This window comes from Ochotona curzoniae, unplaced genomic scaffold (genome assembly GCF_017591425.1).
Source record: "Ochotona curzoniae isolate NIBS_2020 unplaced genomic scaffold, NIBS_Ocur_1.0 contig_50, whole genome shotgun sequence".
Classification (NCBI taxonomy): Eukaryota; Metazoa; Chordata; class Mammalia; order Lagomorpha; family Ochotonidae; genus Ochotona; species Ochotona curzoniae.
In genome coordinates this window covers 8,362,566-8,383,885 of record NW_024466446.1, presented here as the reverse complement: position 1 = coordinate 8,383,885, position 21,320 = coordinate 8,362,566, and the positions used below count along the sequence as shown (strand labels likewise).

At 46.4% G+C, this 21,320-nt stretch overlaps 1 protein-coding gene across 2 annotated transcripts in view; it reads right to left on the bottom strand.

Annotated features, from left to right (window-relative positions):
* Positions 1-259: 259 nt before the first annotated feature.
* Positions 260-21,320, bottom strand: part of PUM3 (pumilio RNA binding family member 3) — a 34,889-nt gene continuing 13,828 nt past the window's right edge. For both annotated transcript variants that reach the window (XM_040988903.1, XM_040988902.1), the window contains exons 13-18: positions 18,272-18,352; positions 11,564-11,706; positions 10,819-11,041; positions 7,352-7,439; positions 5,008-5,098; positions 260-1,790 (exon numbers count right to left, since the gene is read on the bottom strand). In XM_040988903.1, coding sequence (XP_040844837.1) covers positions 1,658-1,790; positions 5,008-5,098; positions 7,352-7,439; positions 10,819-11,041; positions 11,564-11,706; positions 18,272-18,352 — 759 coding nt within the window. In that variant the 3' untranslated portion in view covers positions 260-1,657. The remainder of the gene's footprint in view (positions 1,791-5,007; positions 5,099-7,351; positions 7,440-10,818; positions 11,042-11,563; positions 11,707-18,271; positions 18,353-21,320) is intronic.

Sequence of the window (21,320 nt, the reverse complement as noted above, 5' to 3'; positions counted from 1 at the left end):
CCGTTAGGGTACACTAGCCACTTGGAAAGGAGTGGACACCACAGAGCAGGGCAACTTTGCCAAGCTGAAGAAACATGCCAGTGGCTGCAGGGCACACTAGTGGTGCCCAGGAGAGGAATTCAAGCAATTCTGAGAAAAGATTTGGGAAGCATTGAGAATGAGAACAAAAAAACCTACGTAAAGGAAAATAAATGAACCAATGATTCATTAAAAAAATAATAATAAAGTGGTAGAGGAAATGAGTTCACTAAGTTGAGTCAATATTTAACAATTTATGCAGCTCTAATAACGTAAACCCTGGACAATGATTCATCAAAAATAATGCAGTTCTACTGGGAAGGGAACGAGCAGCAGTGGTCCAGGTTCTCAGTCTGCTTTCTTCAGCAAAGGAAGTCAAAAGCAAAGGCTTAACAACGGATCAATACCCGTCAGTCAATGTGGACCGTCATCTTGGAGATGAGGCAGGGGAGTAGGGCAGACAAAGGGCTGTTGCGGCTCTTACAAGCTTCTCCAAGCACTTTTCAAATCATGTACATGTTATTGTCATAGCTTCCAAGTAGTAGAAAGTGTGTTTCTTCTCTCTGCGTGGATCCCTTCTTGAACACCGCTCACAATACAAGATGACACCAAAGCCTTTTGCCCATTCATCTCCTCGGTCCACTCCGAGAGGCCCCGGTGCCCTGGCCCACCTCCTGGGGCCTGGCTCGGCGAGGGACAGGTCTGCAAACTTTCGTTCTTCGGGAACGGTTATGGAACACCCTTCCTGGTAGGAAGCAAGGTGGCCAGTGGGGCCATGGCCGCTCCAGCGTGGAAATAATCCTGAAAACACAGACTCCAGACAAGAGAGGCGCAGCACTCCTCCGGCGGCTCTATCAGCGGCTCTATCAGCAGTGACAGCCTCGAGTGGCTCTTCTGTCACAGCACGTTACGCAAACAAAGGCCAACACTCTACTGAAAACAGCTATGCAGAGGGATGGCCGCTGCGGCCCGAAGACCGACCCATCATTCTAAGCTCTGCTGTAGAACCAACCAGTTTTAAACTTCAAATCTACATACTGGAGGCCCGGATCCAGAGACAGGCAGACTTCCTCAGTCAGCCTGCCCTTCGCACTGTGAGCCCCTAATTCTCTTGCTGCATTTCCCTCTGTGAGCCTAAGTGACTGGAGCGATTTTGAAGACAGATCTAACACAGAACCTAGCCCATCAGGTGGCTATGAATGCAGCTGCCTTGGCTACAGGGGATCAAGGTTTCCTGAAGTTCAGTTCAAAGCCGCTTATTTCTTCTGTTTTGCTCCCACAAAGTGGCTCTTCTTTTCCACATTTCGCCCATATTTGGCACAACGGTTTCTCCAATGCAACCTCCTCCAGGGAAGCTGTGAACCCCCTCAACTCATTCAGTCCCCCCTATACACACATGGGCTGCTTCACTCTGCAACACCTCTAAACCTGCCCTGTTATCACTTCCACTTTATGCAAGACAGTAGAGATTTTGTTACAAAAAAAGACCATTTATGGAAATGATTATATAAACAAGTTCTTACACAAACAACTCATATATACAGTACCCAATTACCAACATGCTGGGTCCTGTCACTTCGGTGCTTGGAAAACACAGGATAGGAAAAAAGGGTCCCATTTTGTTCTTGACCCTTCCCACTTAGGCAGTCAATTTTTCAAGCAGAATTTCTGCTCCTTTGCTGGTGCTTTTGTTTTTCTGCAGTGTGGGGATTAGGCTTTTCAATCCAGCTCGGACTCTGCCAGCAACTTCTTGGTCGGTGCTCTGGAGAAGACTGAAGGGGGTAGTGGGGGAGGGGACAAAACAGAAATGAAATTTAATAAAAACCTCGAGATTGTTTGCAAACGCCATGCAGACCCAAGGCAAAAAAACCAATTTCCTAACTGTGTAAGACAAGCCTTGTAAATGTTTTCTTGTTTAACAGATGTGGACCCAGGCTCAGTTTCGCGCTTCTCCAGTCCAGTTTCCACCTCCTTGTTAACAAACACGCCTGGGAAAACAGCAGAAGATGGCCAAGCCTACTCAAGCCCCTGCCAAGCACACGGGAGACCTGGGTGAAGCTCCCGGCTCAGCCGCTGCCCCTGCCAAGCACACGGAGACCTGGGTGAAGCTCCCGGCTTCAGCCACTGCCCCTGCCAAGCACACGGGAGACCTGGGTGAAGCTCCCGGCTTCAGCCGCTGCCCCTGCCAAGCACACGGGAGACCTGGGTGAAGCTCCTGGCTTCAGCCGCTGCCCCTGCCACGCACACAGGAGACCTGGGTGAAGCTCCCGGCTCAGCCGCTGCCCCTGCCAAGCACACAGGAGACCTGGGTGAAGCTCCCGGCTTCAGCCGCTGCCCCTGCCAAGCACACGGGAGACCTGGGTGAAGTTCCCGGCTCAGCCGCTGCCCCTGCCAAGCACACGGGAGACCTGGGTGAAGCTCCCGGCTTCAGCTGCTGCAGTCACTTGGGAAGTGAGTTAGCAGTGTTTCTTTTCTAAGTGGGGAAACAGTACACACTTCCAGTGTTTGTCTGTTGCAGGCGGCTCATAAAAAATAATTTAATGAAAGTGACTACGTGCATATCTTCTGTTCCCCATTTTGGATTTTAAGCTCAAGGTCAGGAAGTCCTTATCCAGAACATTACCTGCACAGAGCAGCAATTCAAGCTCAGGGAATTCAAGCTGAGGGAATGGGTACACAGAGGGGCGAGGTGGTTGGTGAGGGGAGAGCTACTTACTGCACTCTACACTTATTGGAGGGGGAACAGCTTAATCTGGGCACCTAACAGACTGGGTTTAAAGCCAGTCCCGACAGTCTATAACTGCACACGCTTCAAGGACACGCTATGTGAACACCTCCAGATCCTGTGTGCTACTCTACAGAACGCGATTAACGACAGAAACTGTTTTTGAGGCTCAAACAATCATGTATCGAGAGCATGCAACCAGTGCCTAACACTCAATAAATGTTAGCCACTGAACAAAACAAAATAACTTTAGCTTCTGCTTTTCTGAGAGCCTGCCAGAGGGCTGTATGCTGAGGAATACCAGCTCCACTTATCTTTCAACCAAGTTAGGCCATGGGCATCTTGGCCACAGAACACCAGGTCTGAATTTTCTGTTCTTTACCCAGCACCCCCAACCCCTGCTTCTTCAGGTCCAGGCACGGATGTTCGCCCCTGAAACAGATTTTAAAAAGAAATCACTTGGCCTTTTTAGACGTCTGTTTTGAAAAATGTCTGTCATGCCAGTAAAAAGGAGAATACATTATCAGCAGCAGGCAGCATTTTACAGGAACAAGGAACATAGGGCATCTGCAAAGTTGAACACTAAAGGGTCCTTTGAATGGATATGGGACTCCCTGGGAGCTTGGCTAAATATGACTCACATAATGACAAACAGGAATACAAGTCAGCATGGTGAGCATGCGTCAGGCGCTGGCCATTCCACCTGCACAAACTCACTTGGTTTCTCTCTTACATTTTTTTTAGGATTCTTGTTAAATCTTGTATTGATAACAGGAGAGTTAAGGCTCAGAAGAGTAGAATGATTTCTTCCAGGGCTACCCAGCAGGCTGGCACTGGAGGCTGGGCCACTGTCCAGGGTCAGGGCACTTCGGTACCAGAGAATCCAGCTTGCCTGGGTCACTGCAGCCAGCATACAAGGCGTGTTTTCACTTTCTGTCCCAAATACCTTCCCATTTACTATGAAAAAGTTCAACACAAAATCCAAACCTCACCAAACATGAGTTTTAAGTAAAATAGAAACAAGCAGGTAATTTTACCAAAATAGTGTCTTCCATTATCCTCCAAATAAAGGTATTACTACAACAAGTGTACAGCGCCAGTTCCATCCAGAACCTCAGATGTAACACATGCTGCTCTCCCAATTCTACGCAGGACTGACAGGGACCCTACAGCACCCCTTTCTGTTGAGCACCCACCCAAATGGAGCTCTGACTGATAAGCTGTCTTGATCAGTGTATTTTATGGCAAGACTGATAATTCTAGTTAATTGAGCATAATGAAAGAATGTTTTAGTAGGTGTCAACATTCTTATGCCTGGGAAGGGAACTGGGAAAAGGCCTTGCTTCAGCTGATGGATTCTGACTGTCCAATACTGACTAGAAGACGAACTGATATTAACAAGAAATGCACCATATTATCTATAACACCCGGTTACTCAGAGATGCTGATATGCCTGAAGGATTGACTGCTCATTTGTGAGCCTGCATGGAAGAACACTGAGCGTAGCACTTACAGTACACAATACAGATTAAACTACCTGGCATATTGCAAGTAAAACATTGGGGAAAAAAAACAATCAAACTAGGACTGGCAACTGACTTTCCTAAACTTGGCAACAAAAAACAGGGGTAAAATAAATCATGATTACTTCAAATTAACACATTTTTTTTTTCTTCTTAAATGAATGTTCTTAACAAAAAGGCTTCGGCCGGGCACAGATAGCATGGAATTTCAATGATCTGAAATTATAAATTCAATGCTATTAAGTCCAGAGAACATCAGGCAAGATGGGCCTTAATTCACACCACCAGTTTTCTCTCATGTTAGCAGAATAACAATCAAGCAGCACATAAAACTTGGGCAGCAAACGCTTTTCCTATTGCCTTAGACTTGCTGAAAGCCACGAATGAGAACTACACGCAAAACTAGGTATGATCTGAATAACAACTTGATTATTATAGTGCTCATGCAGACAGAGCTTACTGACTCAAAAGGATACAGCTATGCATTGGGCAAAACCATGTATGTAGTGAAAGCAGCATTTGAAGGTCTCCGTAATCTTGTGATCCTTGATAACTAAATCATAACCTGAACAAATGTAATCGTAAGGACTGACTGGGTTACACTGATTTTATGGCCAGCCTGTTCAGAACACAGCTGACTGAGATAATACGAGACTGCTGGCGACAGATGGGGGACGTGAGAAAGGAGCACAGAGCGTGTCTTCTGAATGAATGATGAGGCCCCGTACACGTCACACGTACCTAGAAAGAATTATGGCCCCTCGGTTCACGCTGGCCCAGCCCTTGAGGTTCTTGACACCAACGCGTTCTACAAGTGTTTTTGCAAAGCAACCTACAAAATATACAGAAATGTAAAGAACATCACATCCCAAAATTTAAACTCAGCACCCATCCTGACTGCCGAAAATCTGTAAAAGTACCTTGATTAAAACTAGTGAAAGAATTTCCACCGAAACTCCCGTAAAGGTAAAAATCCCAAAGCAGGTTTATACAGTGTTTTTTGAATATGGCCACTTGTTTGACCCAAAGCCGTGTTTACCAGTAATCACTGGGGGAAAACAATACATTCTTACAAAACACTCATCTGATCATGTTTGCATCTCCCTCAAACACCTCAGGCTTTCATGAAAGCTGTTCAGGAAGTCAGCCTTAGATGGCAACACCTCCCGTTTGCTGGAATCAAAGGTTCAGCGAACACAGCTAGTGTTGGAGAATGACAGTTCGCCTCACACAGGATCATTTCTCTTCCTACTGCCTAAGCCTCAAAACCACCGCTGAGCTTCTCACTCTGCCATTTCCTGCTCCCAAGGTCACGACATGATCCGACTCAAGACGCCATCCCAACCTTTGGACAAAGGGGAGATTCTGACGACTGGGATCTAGTGCCGATGAAAGCACGGATGGTCTTCCATCCCTTGAAAAGTCAAAAAGCCAAGGGCAATTCAGGCACTCCAAAGGGAAAGAGAGAAATCAGCAGCTGAGACAGACTAGGCCTTCCACAGTGGCTGTGTTCTCTTCCACTTGTGTGATCTTCTAGCATGTCACCACATCCGACCCGGAAGTGGAATCCAAGTCTGCATGTATCGGACTGGGCTGCTGACTGACCTGACCTACAGAATTTGGTGAAAGTGACATTCAACAATTTCCGAGGCCAAATGGTGAACATATTATGGACTTGCTCTGTTTCCTCCTTGAGGTGTTGACTCTTTGTTCCACATGGGTAACATGGATACTTGGGGCATCCTCCGCTGCTTTCCCACACTCACAAGCAGGGAGCTGGATGGGAAGGGAAGCAGCAGGGACTCCGACCAACACTCAGAGGGGATGTCACTGCTGCACAACAGCAGCCCTGGCATGCTTATTCTCAAAAACAAATCACTACACTATGAGGATGCTCAAGCAGTTCAAAGAAGAAGTGAGGCTACTGGCTAGACCAATACCAACGCATCCACCACGCACGTGCAAGAGCAATGCTCCAAAGCCAAAGTGTATGGACCCAACTGGGTCCCACAGGAGCACATGACTATTCTTTTGAAAACTACAAAGTTTTGAAGTGGCTTGTTACATTGGAAGAGATAACCAAAACAGACAAAAGCTCATCTGGTGTCACACAAAAATGACAAACACACCAGGCTCCAACATGTATTTTGGCACTGTCAGAATATTAAAATTAAGAAGTAAAAAAAAAAAAAAAAATCACTAGAACATTTCTTAAACTTTAAAAGTGAGTCTGGCAATCTTCAGGCCCCAACTCTAACAAATACGACCATTTTCTCCCCAGATAGCGAAAAAGGCATTTGATACCTCTTCTGCAGTATTTTAAGCTCCTCTTAAAGCAGCCCAAGTACCCTCTCTCAAAGGTGGCGTGAGGCTGACGGCTGTACTGCCATCCTGCTGGCCTCGACAGCCAGGAGAACCGCAGCGCGCCTCAAGATGCACACTCAACAGCTGGTGCTTTCAGTGGTAAAAGAGAAAAGTCCCAAAGTGTCTGAACTTGGGGGAGGGAGATCTCGTCAGGCTTGAAATACAGACGGAACTTAGTGAGAGAAAGTCTGGTTAAAGCTGAGATGGAGACAACATGGAATGCAGCTTGTCACCGAGACAAAAGATGCTGTCCTGCTCGTGAGAAAGAGCTTCTACAGAGCAGCTGTGGGGCTGACAAAACCCAGACAACCATAAGCACCGGCTGGCTGGCTGGCTGACTTGCATTCTGATGCCAAATAACCAAGCACCCACTGCCCTCAAAGTCAGAAATACCATGCCATCCAAGTTGAGTAATGCCATTCACCACCTCACCCTTCATGGCCCTTTAGGGCAATGACCAAGCCATCAGAAGTCTGGCATAGCAGAGAAAGGAAGAGAAAGTGGAGAGGACAAGCGGGAAAGAGAAAGAAAAAAAGTAAAGATTCTTGGACATAAACTTCTAGGGGCAAATCACTGCATTATTTCTTACACAGTTTGCAATTCTAAACACTTGACAAGCTTTCCCTTTAACTTTAATGGCCGGTGTAAAGTTCAGGAAAGCTACAAGTTACTGAAGTTCTATTATGTGAGACAGATGAAAAGGGTAGGTTTCACAGCATACCTTGTCTTCCGCTTTCTTTCATCTTTCTGTCTTGTTCTATTAACCACTTCAGAACCAGATGTCCCGCGGGGTGTTCTGCGACATGAAGCTATGAGGAATCAAGAACATATTTATTTCAGAAGTGTTTTCACCCATGCCTTGACCCTACAATTCTTTCTATATCACTACACTACCAACAGGTGAGGGCTCAGCCGAGCTTCAAGTTTCACAAAGCGTAAGAGGTCTTTACCTAGAATGCCCATCATCCCTGCAGGTTACAGGGGCAAGGCACCGACCACACAGCAGGTCAGGCCACACTGCACAAGCCTAGGTCGAACTGTACCCCCAGAACGATTGCTGGAAACCATGGCAGCTGCTTCTCAGATTACAGCTGCAGTTCTAAGACACAACCCAACGAAGGACATAGAACGCCACAGCAGACGCGTGAAAACTGAAGGCTGAATTATGTTCGAATGTATGTGACTACATAAGGGGCGTTGTCCAAGCAGCAGGCCTGGCCTCTCCCCAACTCCAGCTTCCTCCTTCTGAAAGGCCATGCCAGCTGTCCCCACAGGGCAGAGTCCCTCCATGCTGAACACAGGAGAGAATGTGCAGGAGAAATTCCTCTTTCAGGAGTGGATAGGATAAACTGTGGAACATCTACTCCGCAACACTACTCATCCGTTAAAAACAATGAAATTCTACCATTTGTGACCAAATGGCCTCAACTAGAGACCACTGTGTTCAATGAAATAAGCCAATCCCAAAAAGATAAATATCATATGTTCTCTATGATATAAGGCAACCTCCAAGCAAAACACACATACACAGTCATCTAGAGAAACTACATAACAGAGACTATCACATCGAGATGAGAAGAACAACGCAGAAGGCAGCTCTACTTCCAAATCGAAGACAGACTCCCAAAGAAACTTACGTATATCTTGACAATAGGATGCTGGACTCTCTGCCATTATTCCTATCTATTGTGTCAGGCTACACTTAAGCAGCAGAATGATGGTCTTATGACTGTTTATGAAGGACTACACCATAATAATAATATAGGAGAAAGTGGACTTGGTGGGGAGGAGGAATCCCAGAGCCTGTGGAACTGTATCATCAGACAAACAATTATTTTTTTTTTAAAAAAAGATTCTTCTTTCCCCCTGAGTCTCTACGGGCAGGGGCCAGGGCTGGAACCAGAAGACACTGCTCTTTCCCAGTCCCATGAATCAGAGGCACTCAAGGCTCTCAACATTCAGCATCCATTTTCCCTAGAACTGCCAAGGGCTGGACTTGGACCCACACGCTCAGTGAGAATCAGAGTAACACTGCAGGATGATCCCTGCTGCGGGAAAGACTCCGAGCCTGTCCACTTCACAAACTTCTCCTTCCCGAGCTCTCTGCCCACCAAGAGCCCGCCCCTCCGTGGTCTCAGGGAACACCGTGACAGGTCTCAGCCAGGCTTGGCCATCGCAAAGGCTGGTGTGTGACTCAGCTCTGATGGGCATGAGGGAAGCCTGTCTGCAGGTTCTCTTCCCAGGCCAAGTAAGGATAGGCACCTGCTCCTGTTTTTCTCCTTGCTGCTGAGGGGCCTGTGGCAGTGGGGCAGGCTGCTGCCGACAGCTTACGCTCAGGATGCAGCCACAGCGCCAAAGGCAGCGGACCAGGAATAACACAGCTAAGGAGGAAGCCTCGGAGGGAGACAGCCGCACATGCAGAGCCGAGAGCCGCTGCTTTCTCACCGTGCTGACGGACATCTGATGAGGCCATGAGGCGCACTGTCGTTTGTAGCCACTGCATGCCTCTGTGAAGCATCCAGTCACAGATGTCCTCAGATTGGGATCAAAATTCAGATTCCCCTCACATCCTAAGCAGGCTCCCATCAGTTCCCATCGCAGCCTGAACAAAGCCACTGCAACAATTCCCTTGTTGTATAGCTAACGCCTCGCCTGTATGCCTCTTCTCAACACATCCCAAGCTCTTCCAGGGCAGGGACCTCATCATTTCATCTCTGAGCACTCAGTATAGTTATTTTACTGCTTAGAAGCTTGATTTATGGATCTGAAAGGCAGAGAGAAGATGAAATATAAAGAGATCTTCCATTGCCAGCTATCGTCTCCCAAAGGCCCCAAGAGATAGACCAGGACCGGGCCAAACCCAGGAGCCAGAACCTCAATCTGGCTCTCCTACTTGGGTGGGTAGCAGGAACTACCATCCACTGCATGCTGGGGAGGGGGACAGCAACAGCAAGTAGGCAGTGGACGTGAGACCTCATCCATGCAGTGTGGTGTGAGAAAGGACATTAGAAAGAGTGGGGAACGCCTGTCCCACAGCGCCCACCCCTACCTATAAGATCAATACATGAAAGGAACGCAACTGGAACAGACCATTTCCTATCCTCACGCTGGAACGTGAGGGGTAATAATGAAATGGTAAGTCAAGAATCAAGTGAGATAGAGGCTCTTGCGAGAGTCACTGAAAACAGAAGCCATGGCCTTGGCAAATGGGTTTCCCACAAGCTCATCTGCCGGGGATTATAACCTTACCCAAGACAAAGGCCCTGTGGGGTCTGGCCTCTGCCTCCCTCCCCCCCAGCCTTCTGTTCTCAAACATACCTAGGGTGCTGCTTTCCAAGGGCTATACAGCACATGTTGTGCCAAGTCCAGAATCTTCTAGCGATCTTCACTGAGCTACTAAGAGCGCAGGGTCAGCTTACCTTTCGCTGCCTTCTAGGGAGCACAGATATTACCTCAAGACTGACACAACTGCTTGGATTTTAAAAAATGGGGGGAGGGGAGAAAGTATTGGCCCTATGTAACATTTACAAGGGGCACATCAGTTGAATTTACATAGACAGTGTCAACCACAGCCCAAAGCTGGCACTGTGGCACAGCGTGCCAAACTGCCACCTGTGACGCCAGGTGCTCTATTTCTGATCCAACTCTCTACTAAGACAGCTGAGAAAGCAGCAAGAGGCGATCCTGGCCCCCTGCACTCAATGGTAGACAGGAAAGAAACTCCTGGCTCCTGGCTGTGATCACAGCCCTGGTCATTGAGGCCCTTTGAGAGCAAACCAGCAAAGGAAGGATCTCTCTCGGAAACTGTTACATTCAAATACAATAAGAAGACACGTTTGGAATGAGTCCTCAGAATGGTGGGAAATCGGGGAAGACTTCAAGGAAGATTCCAGAGACTGTATAAATGAAACAGGAGAATGTAAAACAGGGGAAGAGGTAGCACAGGGAATTCACAATGAAACTCAGAGTACAGAAAGGCAACCTGGAGCCAATCAGAGATATCCACTCTAACAGGATGCTGTCACTACTTCCTAAGGCACACACAGTTAATGCAAGTGTTTCGAGGGTTCTCGGTGACTTCCCATTTCCCAGTGAACTGCTGCTCTGAGGGGCTGAGTGCTCGGTGGCCAGGTTCCCCCTGACGAGAGCCTCTGCAGCCCGGCTGCCTGTCTCCGAACGGCACGTTACCTCTCCATCCTTGCCCCCAGGATGCAGCGGGTCTGCTGCCAAGGTGGCAATGGCCTCCATGGCAGGCTGGACGTCCCCAGTGGCGGCTCCAAGGATGCCGGACACTAACACACAGGCCGACTTGTCCAGCACCAGCTCCTGGGCGTGTCCCTGCAGGTAGCTCAGCAAAGCTGGAGAAATGGACTCCAACAGCTCGCGCCGGCGGATCTCTGCATCTTTCTTACTGCCGGAAGATGTAAAAGAAGTGGTTTGGGTAAAATGGATGGGAAACAAAACGGGGCAATCAGTCTTCTTACTGCACAAACTTCTCCAACACCATGTCACTCTCCACGGGGCTGGCCTGTCTGTGTTTAAAGCATGCAGACGCTCAGTGATACGAAGGCCTATCTGTCATCTCTGTGTCCCCCAGCAGCTGAACACTTACTGGTACAGGACACCCACCCCTCAATGAAGCTTGGCTCAAGTAATAATTCCAATAATAGTACAATGAGCAATCCTCAAATGAAACAACAAGATACCCCACGGGACGTGTCATGACCCAACTACGTGCTCAAATCCTTGGCGTACTCAAGAGAAGCAAACCAAAATGCAATGCACACCTGGCTGCCTGCGATGCGTACATGCTCTTTCATTTTTATTTCCCTCGCTGTTGGTGAGTGTGTTTGTGAATGGACTCAAAGAGGCCCGAGTTACTCAGCATTCACTGATGCAGAACAGAGAGGGAGGCCGCTCTGGCCACTCCTACCTGTGTGCATTCCCATCTCCTTTCTGCAGAACTTCGATGATTTCTCTCACAGTGTGCGCAGGATCTCGGGGGCTCAGCAAGTACAACAGGACTTTCCTTCCATACTTGTCATTTACAATATTGGGCAGGGAACTGATAATCTCCTATGAAAGTATAAATTACAACACGAAGAATGAACATTTCCAGTCTTGGGAATGGTAAAGAAGTAGGTAACATTCTCCACTTGTAATAATCTCATGCTTCCCCTGATTTACGCACAAAAGTGTCTGTGCTTTTTTGATAGTAAGCAGTAATGAATGCATGCTACTTTCTCCAGGCTTCTTAATGGAGAGTCTGGAACTAGTTCCGCACGTCTTAGAAAAGCGCAGCCGTACACTAGGACTGCAGAATCCATTCACAGTAGCTGACCAAGCTCCGTGACGTAAGGACGTTAAAAGGAGTTAGAGTCCTTCACTATGACAGCTATTCCTTAGGTCACTAGACTCATCAGCAGAAAGAATGTCCCTGCCATGAAGCATGTAACAGGCGACAGTCTGTTAAAGAGAACTTGGGGGGGGTGTTAGGGGGTGGTTAGGTTTGCAATGTTAGCTGCATTATTCATGAGAGAAGGAGGCTGCTGTAACCACAGCACCGAGAAACAAACACTTGGGTGTTGGGGGAGGGAGGAAGAGACGCAGAGGGCCTCCATTAGGCAGACGCAAGAGGCGCTCATGGCACTCTCAGCCAACATGCCCCAGGACAGCAAGCTCTTTACAAGCGCTCAGACTTTCTGTGACAAAACGCAATGCTGCACCATCTCACTACGGTCCTGTGGAAGCTTCCTGATGCTTTTAGACACAAAAGTCACCTTGGAAAATTCCTTGATTCCTAATAGAGAAGATACAGCAAAAACAACAACAAAGCATCATCTGGCCTCTCGGCCTCTGACATCCCCATGTAGCCGAAGGAAATGTACAAACACTCCCAAGGACCTGTAGTTCCAGCAGCTGGGGCCTTAACCTCCCAGGTTTGTGGACCCTGCCCCTAGTGGGGGAGAGGTGACGTGCAGGAGGCTGGTGGGCTCTGCCTTCTCCTAATCCCCAACTACTACCCTGCATCTTTCAGAGGAATCACAAACGTCCTCTTACGAAAAGGATTCTAAGCAGGGTGATATATTCAGTTCCGCCCTTCCCAAAGCTTAAGGGAAAACAAGCAATGTCAGTAGGCGGAATCAGGTCAACATTTAAGTCAGTAAAATCCCTGATTCTAGCATTGATGGCCTAAGTCTACATTCTGTACACCCTGCTTAACTTGCTGCACTTTGAAGCTTGCCTCAGTTACCTACACAGAAGCTTCTGGGGAGTGAGTGGCCGGCACACGCTAGGTGTTTCATCGGAGCCCAGCGCGGCTGCGTGCTGCTCATCGAGCCTGCTGAGCCTGCTGAGCCATCCTCAGCCCCATGGAATTCTCCTAACTGCTTCTGAGAAGTTTAAAGTGTCACACACGAAACACTCAGGTTTTCAGAAAACAGATGTAACCACCTGAAAATGGGAATATAATTTCAACCATCTGGAGAAAATGAGCTTAAAACAAAAAATACTGAATTATTTACAGGGGAGAAAGTTTTTTTTGTTTTTCTATTCCCTAATTTCAAAGTAAAAGATCCTGAAGTGGACTGAAAAGATGCAAGTTTTTGATCATGAAGCACTTAGTGCCCAAAGAGGGTAGGACTTAGTGTCTTCAGGGTACCTTCCTTTAGCTGCCTGTGGTGCACTGCAAAATTCACAGGACAGGACAAATGCTTTCCCCTGTTCATGAGGCACAGGGTGTGAGTGTAACAACCAACACAAAACACCTACGCTCTTTAAAAACACAACTTGGAGGACGACACCAAGAACCACTAACATGACTGCCCTGAATTGTAAAACTAAACTTTTCTTGGTTAAAGAGAGAGAGAGAGAGAGAGAGAGAGAAGGAAGGGGAGCCAGCAATGTATTCTTCAAAGTCCTGAACTGCCTCTGTGAATCCTACAATGAAGGACCAATTCATCGCACAGTGCTTGGCAGAAACGGCTCCGTAACACACTAAGCTGCTATGTCCAAGACAGACAGAACCTGCAAGTAAATACTCAGGGGCTGGTTCCTTAACACCTTGAACTTTACTGCCTTTTGGTGTATAATCTAAGGATTAGAATCTATACTTACATTGAACCAAAGGTTTTGTAGGAGGCCAACATTTGTAAACAATCTCATAAAAATCAAAAATGCTTACTTCAAAACTTAAGACATATTTGCCACTCCCACCCACCCTTCTTTCCGTTATGTCCGATCGCAGAAAACACATGTCTTCCAATGAACCAAACAAAAAGTTGATTAAGTGTGGTTAGATTCTGGACTACAAAGCCATTTAAATTACCACCCAGACAGCTTGCAGGGTCCCAAGGCTTTGGGCCGTACTCGACCGCTTTCCCAGGCTACAAGCAGGGAGCTGGACGGGTAGTGGAGCAGCCGGGATTAGAACTGGCGCCCATACGGGATCCCGACACGTTCAAGGTGAGGGCTTTAGCCATTGGGCCACCACGCCGGGACCTCAGTAACAATTCTAAAACAGAAAGGAACAGCAACAACACAGCTCCTAGCTGGTGAGTCAGTGTGTGTGTGTCTATGTGTATATAGGGAACTGAAACACCAAAGCAGCCCGTGAGCGGGAGCTGCAGCACAAGAGCCAAGAGTCAAACCCAAACACAAGAGTTTCAGATAACGAACACCAGTACAAGTACCTAGAAGGTTAGAATACCAGACAGACTGTTCTGCTGGAGTAGCAAATTAATTTCACCTGGAGTGCACCTTCTCGGATATACTCAAAAAGCACAACATTGAAATAATATTTCAATGTTGAAAAGCAAAAAGGCCATAGAGATAGGGTGCAGAGCAACGGGTACTCATTTCAATAAATACAAACACACACACACACACACACACACACACACACACACACACACACACACACGGGCAGGTGTGCAGGGAGCTCACGCTAACAGAGACTGCGGGTGGGCAGTGGTCCCGGCCTTGGTCAGCCCTCTACTCCCCCTTGGTTCACTGACATCAGGCAAAGACCAAGATGATGGCAGCTGAGAAGCTGGGGACAACACATCTGGCTTGAGGATCACAGAACACTACTGGGAACTGACAAAACTTGGTCAACACACAGGACACAGAAGTGATGACCAGGCTACGGTCCACTTACTCTGAACCAAATGCTTAGAAGCACTTTGCTTTTTAAACGATGTATGACGTGGCATTTTTTGTAATAGGTAGGAAACACATGGTCATACGCGCCTATATTAGTATCTTGTATGATTAGTGTACTTAGCAATCCAGCAGTTCTAACGTAAAGCATTAAAGGAATGGAACATGTGCAGAAGGAGACAGAAATACGAATGATTATTACTTACAATAGCAAATATTAGCAATAATTTAGAAAGGTGGTAAAGCTGCAATCAATGAGTCTCCAGAAAAACAGAAAATTCAATTGTAATACATCCATATAGAATTGTTTGGCCCATGGGTAAAATCCAGGCTGCAGACTCATACTGAAGTCTGAGTCAGGAACAGCGTTCATAGGTCAAAGCCTTGTGAAAAGGGAAAAACCAAGGCCAACAGTAACTGACAGAGACCCCAAATGATGCAAAAGGTCTGTAATTACTATCCAGCCCTCGACAGAACAGGCCTGCCAAACCAAAGATGAACACACAGGCTGACCCCAAGAACAGATGCAAGTCAGGTTTTATATGTGATTTATAAACATGCAAAATAATACTATACATACTAATGCAGCAAACAGATAAAGACATGTGTGTGAATAACAAATGCCAAACTCACTCTAGTGGGCAGGGACCCAGGGTAGGATGCGGGATTAAGGGCAGTAAACAAAGGGCCCTAACTATCAAGGAGAGGCTAAGTGTTCACTGCTCAAGTTGAAGTGTATTCTTAAGGCAACAGATCTTTAAATGTGCATACACACTTCTTCATCCTGAAACAACTGACAACGGATACATTATTCTAAAATATGCTTATATTAGAAATAGAGTAAGATGGGTCCGGTGCTGTGGCCTAGTGGCTAAAGTCCTCGCCTTGAACATGCTGGGATCCCATATGGGTGCCAGTTCTAATCCCGGCAGCCCCACTTCCCAGCCAGCTCGCTGCTTGTGGCCTGGGAAAGCAGTCGAGGACGGCCCAAAGCTCTGGGACCCTGCACCTGCCTGGGAGGCCAGGAAGAAGGCTCCTGGCTTCAGATTGGCACAGTTCCACCTGTTACAGTCACTTGTGGAGTGAATCATGGGACAGGAGATCTTCCTCTCTGTCTCTCCTCCTCTCTGTATATTTGACTTTGCAATAAAAAGAATCTTAAAAAAAAAAAAAGAAATAAAGATAATTTATATTCACTTTTGAAAGTGAGGGGATCAGATACCCAGGCTGTGATTTCAACTTGATACTGTGGGAGGCATATCCTGTGCGCCTGGCTATTTTATTGAATTTTTAAAAGCTTTTTAAAATTTATTTAAAAGATGGTATGCCACAGAGAAAGCAAGAGAGGTATTTTCCAAATGCTGGCTCCTCCCCGCAAGCCCCCAAACAGCCAAGGCTTGGCCAGGCCCAAAGCAAGCCGACTGCTCTGGTGACTTCCGGAAGCACCGCCTGCTTGAGTGGCTTTTGTGGTGACGGTGGGAAACATGCAAGGACTAGCCGGCCAGAGACTTGGCACGAAGGGTTCCATGTTTAACAATACATCGAACCTGGTGGGCTTGTGGCATGGAGAGACGAGATCAGCAGGTGAAGTTTGGGAAACTTGCCCCAAGTATGAGAAACTGATTTGGAAGATGTGGTAAGTCGTTCTGGGAATTGAGCTGCTAAGGAAAAGGAAAGAAAAGTTTCCACAGTGACTTTATGTGGGATAAATCTTCCATAAAATATTAACCTGCTAAGACAACACTAGCAAATCATAAAGGAAGTTTGCTTTCTCTTGAAATCCATTTGGAACAGTTATGCAAATTTTGGCTGTCAGGAAAATATTAAACAAAAGCAAACATTCAATAGCCCAGCCTGTCTCCTTTTTGTGTGAAACAACTTATTCTGTGGCCAATTCTACGGCTTCGCATGTCTGTCACAGGAATGAAAAACAATCATTATTGATTGGAGTCAAAGGGTAATAAAGTCACAAGGAGTATGTGAGAACACTCCGCTTGTGACAAGGAAGGAGTCTTGCCAGCTTGTTGCTTCCCACAATCCCACTCCAAAGCAAGTCAGCACACTCTTGAAAGCCAAGTGCTAAGTTGGAAAAGGACAGCGAGGGCATGAGAAATTCAAACTGAACTCAAGCACAGCTGGTCCCCAATGACCAAGCTCCCCTCCAGAAGCCGTAACACTGCTTCTACGCACCCAGCCCCATGGGTGCAGACAGCTCACAGGACCAGCACAGGACCAGCATCCACGGGTGCACACAGCTCACAGGACCAGCACAGGACCAGCACCTCACAGCCCCACGGGTGCAGACAGCTCACAGGACCAGCACCTCATAGCCCCACGGGTGCAGACAGCTCACAGGACCAGCACCTCATAGCCCCAGTGGACCACACAGGTCACAGGACCAGTGCCTCACAGCCCCAGTGGACCACACAGATCACAGGACCAGCACCTCACAGCCCCACATTACAGACAGCTCACAGGACCAGCACAGGACCAGCACCTCACAGCCCCACTGGTCCACACAGGTCATGGGACCAGCACCTTACCACAAGCACTCCTCTTAAGCCACGCGTGCACTTCCCTGTCTGTGATGTCAAAGCACACCTGCCCACCAAGACATCCCCAAGGACCCCACGCCCATCTGTCCAGCAGAAAGGTCTGCAGTTTCCATGTGAATAATCATCAGTCATGTAGATCACGTGCTTTTTAAAAACTAATGTTCAGCTTCTGCTATCAGTGACTCAATGTCATAGCCCTACGACTGAAACCTCAGTACCACATGCACAGGAAAAGCGAACGGAAATCAAGAAAGGAGGAGCGGGTGGGGCCGGGCACCCACCGCAGACAAAGGAAGCAAATGTGGTTCAGAGCGTAGTGTACGCTGGGCAGGAGTTTACCCGGAGGACACTGCAGCCCTTCCCTACGGAAGCTACGGCTCTTCATAGTCTATACACAGGCTGGAAAGAGTGGCTGAAATGCCAAAGGCAAGCTAGTATTTTGATCCTGACTACACAAAAACTTGCATGAAAACCCTAGTCAGCACAACAGCAGAGTACTGTGAGTTTTCCAGTAACATCTCAAGCCTCAAAGACGCATTGATAAACCAAGGTGACAGTGGGGAGGGCACGGAAGGCCGTGGCCCATGAGTTCCCACATGACTGAAGATTCATTATGTAAACTGATTACCTATCACAAATATCTCACACAAAAGCCATGCTATGTTGACGCAAAATTTGTGTTATAAGACTTCTAAATATTTAGTGTTAAGATCAAGTTATAAGGACACGATTCATACAGGAAAAAGGCAAACCTTCAAGGTAAGATCTAGCTGAGACAACTAAATAATATCCAAAAAAAAAAAAAAAAAAATTAGTATCTAGCAGCTGGAAACTTGCACACACGCATCTGTGAAGGAAAAAGGACATGCCTGCCAGGGACTGACAGACTGAGGGAAGTTCCGCTGAGGACAATGAGAAGTACTTACCGATATGATGATCTGCTTCACCAGCTTGGTATCGTCGATGCAATCAAACGCGGCCAGCAGAACCAAGTGGGAGTACTGGCCCTGGAAGCGGCAGAACCCAGCAACAGTGAAAATAACGCACGCAGACTCCTCCTTGCATTTCATGCCAAGTGTACCAGCCCGGTCTACTGCATTACAGGGTAAACAAGGTGGACAAACGAATTCTTTCCTTGTCATCATCTAAATATCACATTCTAAAGTACACCTGAGAAAATGGAAAAGGGCACTTCACAGTGCTTTCGCGTTCACACTTCATGATCCCAGAGCCAAATACTAAGCAGGACACAACGACTGCTCAAACAGGAACCCCGTCAAGGAATAGCTTCTTGAAAATTAATTTAAGAAAATTAAAGAAATAAAATTAAGTAGGGGGAAAAAAAACCCAATACATGTAGGTGCTATTCAAACCATGACAGATAATGCATGCAGACCCAGACATGACCATGCATACATCCCGTACATAATATATGAATACAGAACATCCTCCCAGGCTCAATGTAATGCAACAGTCATGTCTGGGGCAAAGGACCACACATGAGCTCCGACTTTCCTTTGGATATGTGGTCCAATTTCTTGAAACTGTTCCTACATAGCCGGAACACAAAGACTGAGAAAATAAATCAGAAAAACGCACATTTACTGAGTAAGATAGTAATATTTGCTCCCATAAGTAAAGCAGTGTGAGAATACGCACACATTCACTGTGGCAGTCACAGCATTGAAACGTCATCTCTGTAACACTGATCTCATTCCAAGCATTTTATGCATCCAGTCTCTGTCACTTAATTAATAAGTAAGTAAGTAAATAAATAAATGGAAGCTATTTCCAGAGCTTTATAGCATAGGCCTTTCGGTATCGTGGCTGACGGCCTTCTATTTTTCTCCCTTTGGCTTTTAGGGGGGGACTTATTTTTAAATAAAATCAACAGCTCTCTCAAAGCCAAGTTCAACGAACATGAACTGCCAGCCATGGTAAGCTCTCAAGCAGAAGCAACACTGACACTGCTAACCATAAGGTCAAAGATCAAGTGCAGAGATCTAACGAGGATGGGACTCTGCAACAAGGGAAAGCACTCAACCACCACGGAGAGTCAGCTCACGGGAGAGTAGAACATTTGGAAACACGTATAAGAAGGCTGCAAGAAACCTTTCAGCACAATGATCAGAACAACGAAGTACTGATTTCCACCTACCTATAAGAAATAGTAAAAACGTTTGAAGACCTTTCTATATCTCCTTTCCTATGTAAAATTTGCCTTTCCAATAAAAAATATATATATCTTTGAAAAGAAAAAAAAAAAGAAGGAAGTCACCCAATGCATCCAACGGTAAAGTTGGTTTAATTAAGGTATAGCCGTACAATAAGACATAATGAATCGCCAAGATGAATCGAAGGGCAAGAAACACAGAACAAAATGCGTCGTGTTCCTCGGGTTTGGGTTTTTTTAAAAGATTCATTTTGATTTGAAAGGTAGACTTTGCAGAGAGCTCTTCCATTCCAGATTTACTCCCCAGGTGGCTACAATGGGTTGTGCTGAGCTGATCTAAAGCCAGGAGCCTCTTCAGGGTCTCCCACATGAGTTTAGGGTCGCAAGGGTCTCATCTCCCACTACGTTCCCAGGCCACAAGTGGGGAAATGGACAGAAGGTGGAGCAGCTGCAACAGGAACCAGAGTTCATTTGGGATGCCAAGGTCACAGGGTGGAGAATCAGCATTTTATGCCACCTGGCTGATCTCAAGTCTCAGCATTCTGAAGTCACACATAGAACCCAATACTGCAGTATTGTGATCTAGAACCCAATAGCGCAAGGTGACCGTAACAGAAGCTGGTAAGGGACAGAACCTAAGCAAGAGCCAGCCCCACAATATCACTTTACCAAAACTTCCTTCCACAATCGACAGAACTAAAAAATATGGAAATCAATAAAAACCCTGCTAGCCCGAGCAACATTATTGCTCTGACATTGCTAGGAAGCCACACCAACACACCCTAGCACATTCTGTTTAAGGATAGCCCGTATGGCAAGCCTGAACGAAGTAAATCCAACAATTCCCCACAGGTTACGCTAGTTCATCTCCCTTGTGTCAAAGTGACTCATCAAAGTGAAAGCTTATACTGTCAGTTGTGTTTCAGTGGGTTAAGCCACTGCTTGCTACGCCAGCATCTTATATTACAGTCCCAGCTGCTCTGCTTCTAATCCAGCTCCCTACCAATGAGCCTAAGAAAGCAACAGAAGATGTTCCAACAGCTGGCTTCCTGCCACATACATGCTAGACCAAAATGACCCCACCCTCACTGTTGTAGGCCTTAGAGGAGTGAACCAGTGGACTCGGATCTCTCTCTGACTCTCCCTGCTCTCCCTGTCAGTCCACCCTAAAGAAATTTTTAAAAATTAAATAAAAATTAAAAATGCAAAAAAATTTTTGTTGGCATTACAATATCATGTTGAGATCAGATTATCACAAAGCTTTCTTGTTGGACTATCTGATACAACTAAACTGCCAAAAAAAAAAAAAAAGCAAAAACCCAATGGATTGCATTACTTAAAAAATGACATTCTACTTTTACTCATTTATAATTTAATGTAATCAAATGAAATTGTTCGTATGTGTGTGTGTACAGGATAGTTAATAAACTATAAGTCACAAAATTTTCTCAAGCTCCAGAAGCAACACATAAAAAAAATTCTTCATTTCACTTTTTGTTAAAGACAACCTGTCTGTCTTTTGATGGTTTGATACTACCTCTTTGATCTTTTAATCCTACGGAAGACAACAGCTGGGGCCACAAGGCCAACACATAAAAAGAAATACTGTTTAATATCCAATTAGATACAAACGTTATTTTATGTGAGAGATGGAGAAAAAGTAAGAAAAAAAATGGGAAAGAGTGGGAGGCTGAAGGAACAGCAGACACCATGTCTCCCCTTGGCTTGGCCACTCTTTAAACACCGGACTGTGTGTGTGACCCAAGCCCAGCACCAAAAAATGCAAATCCAGACTCCTCATG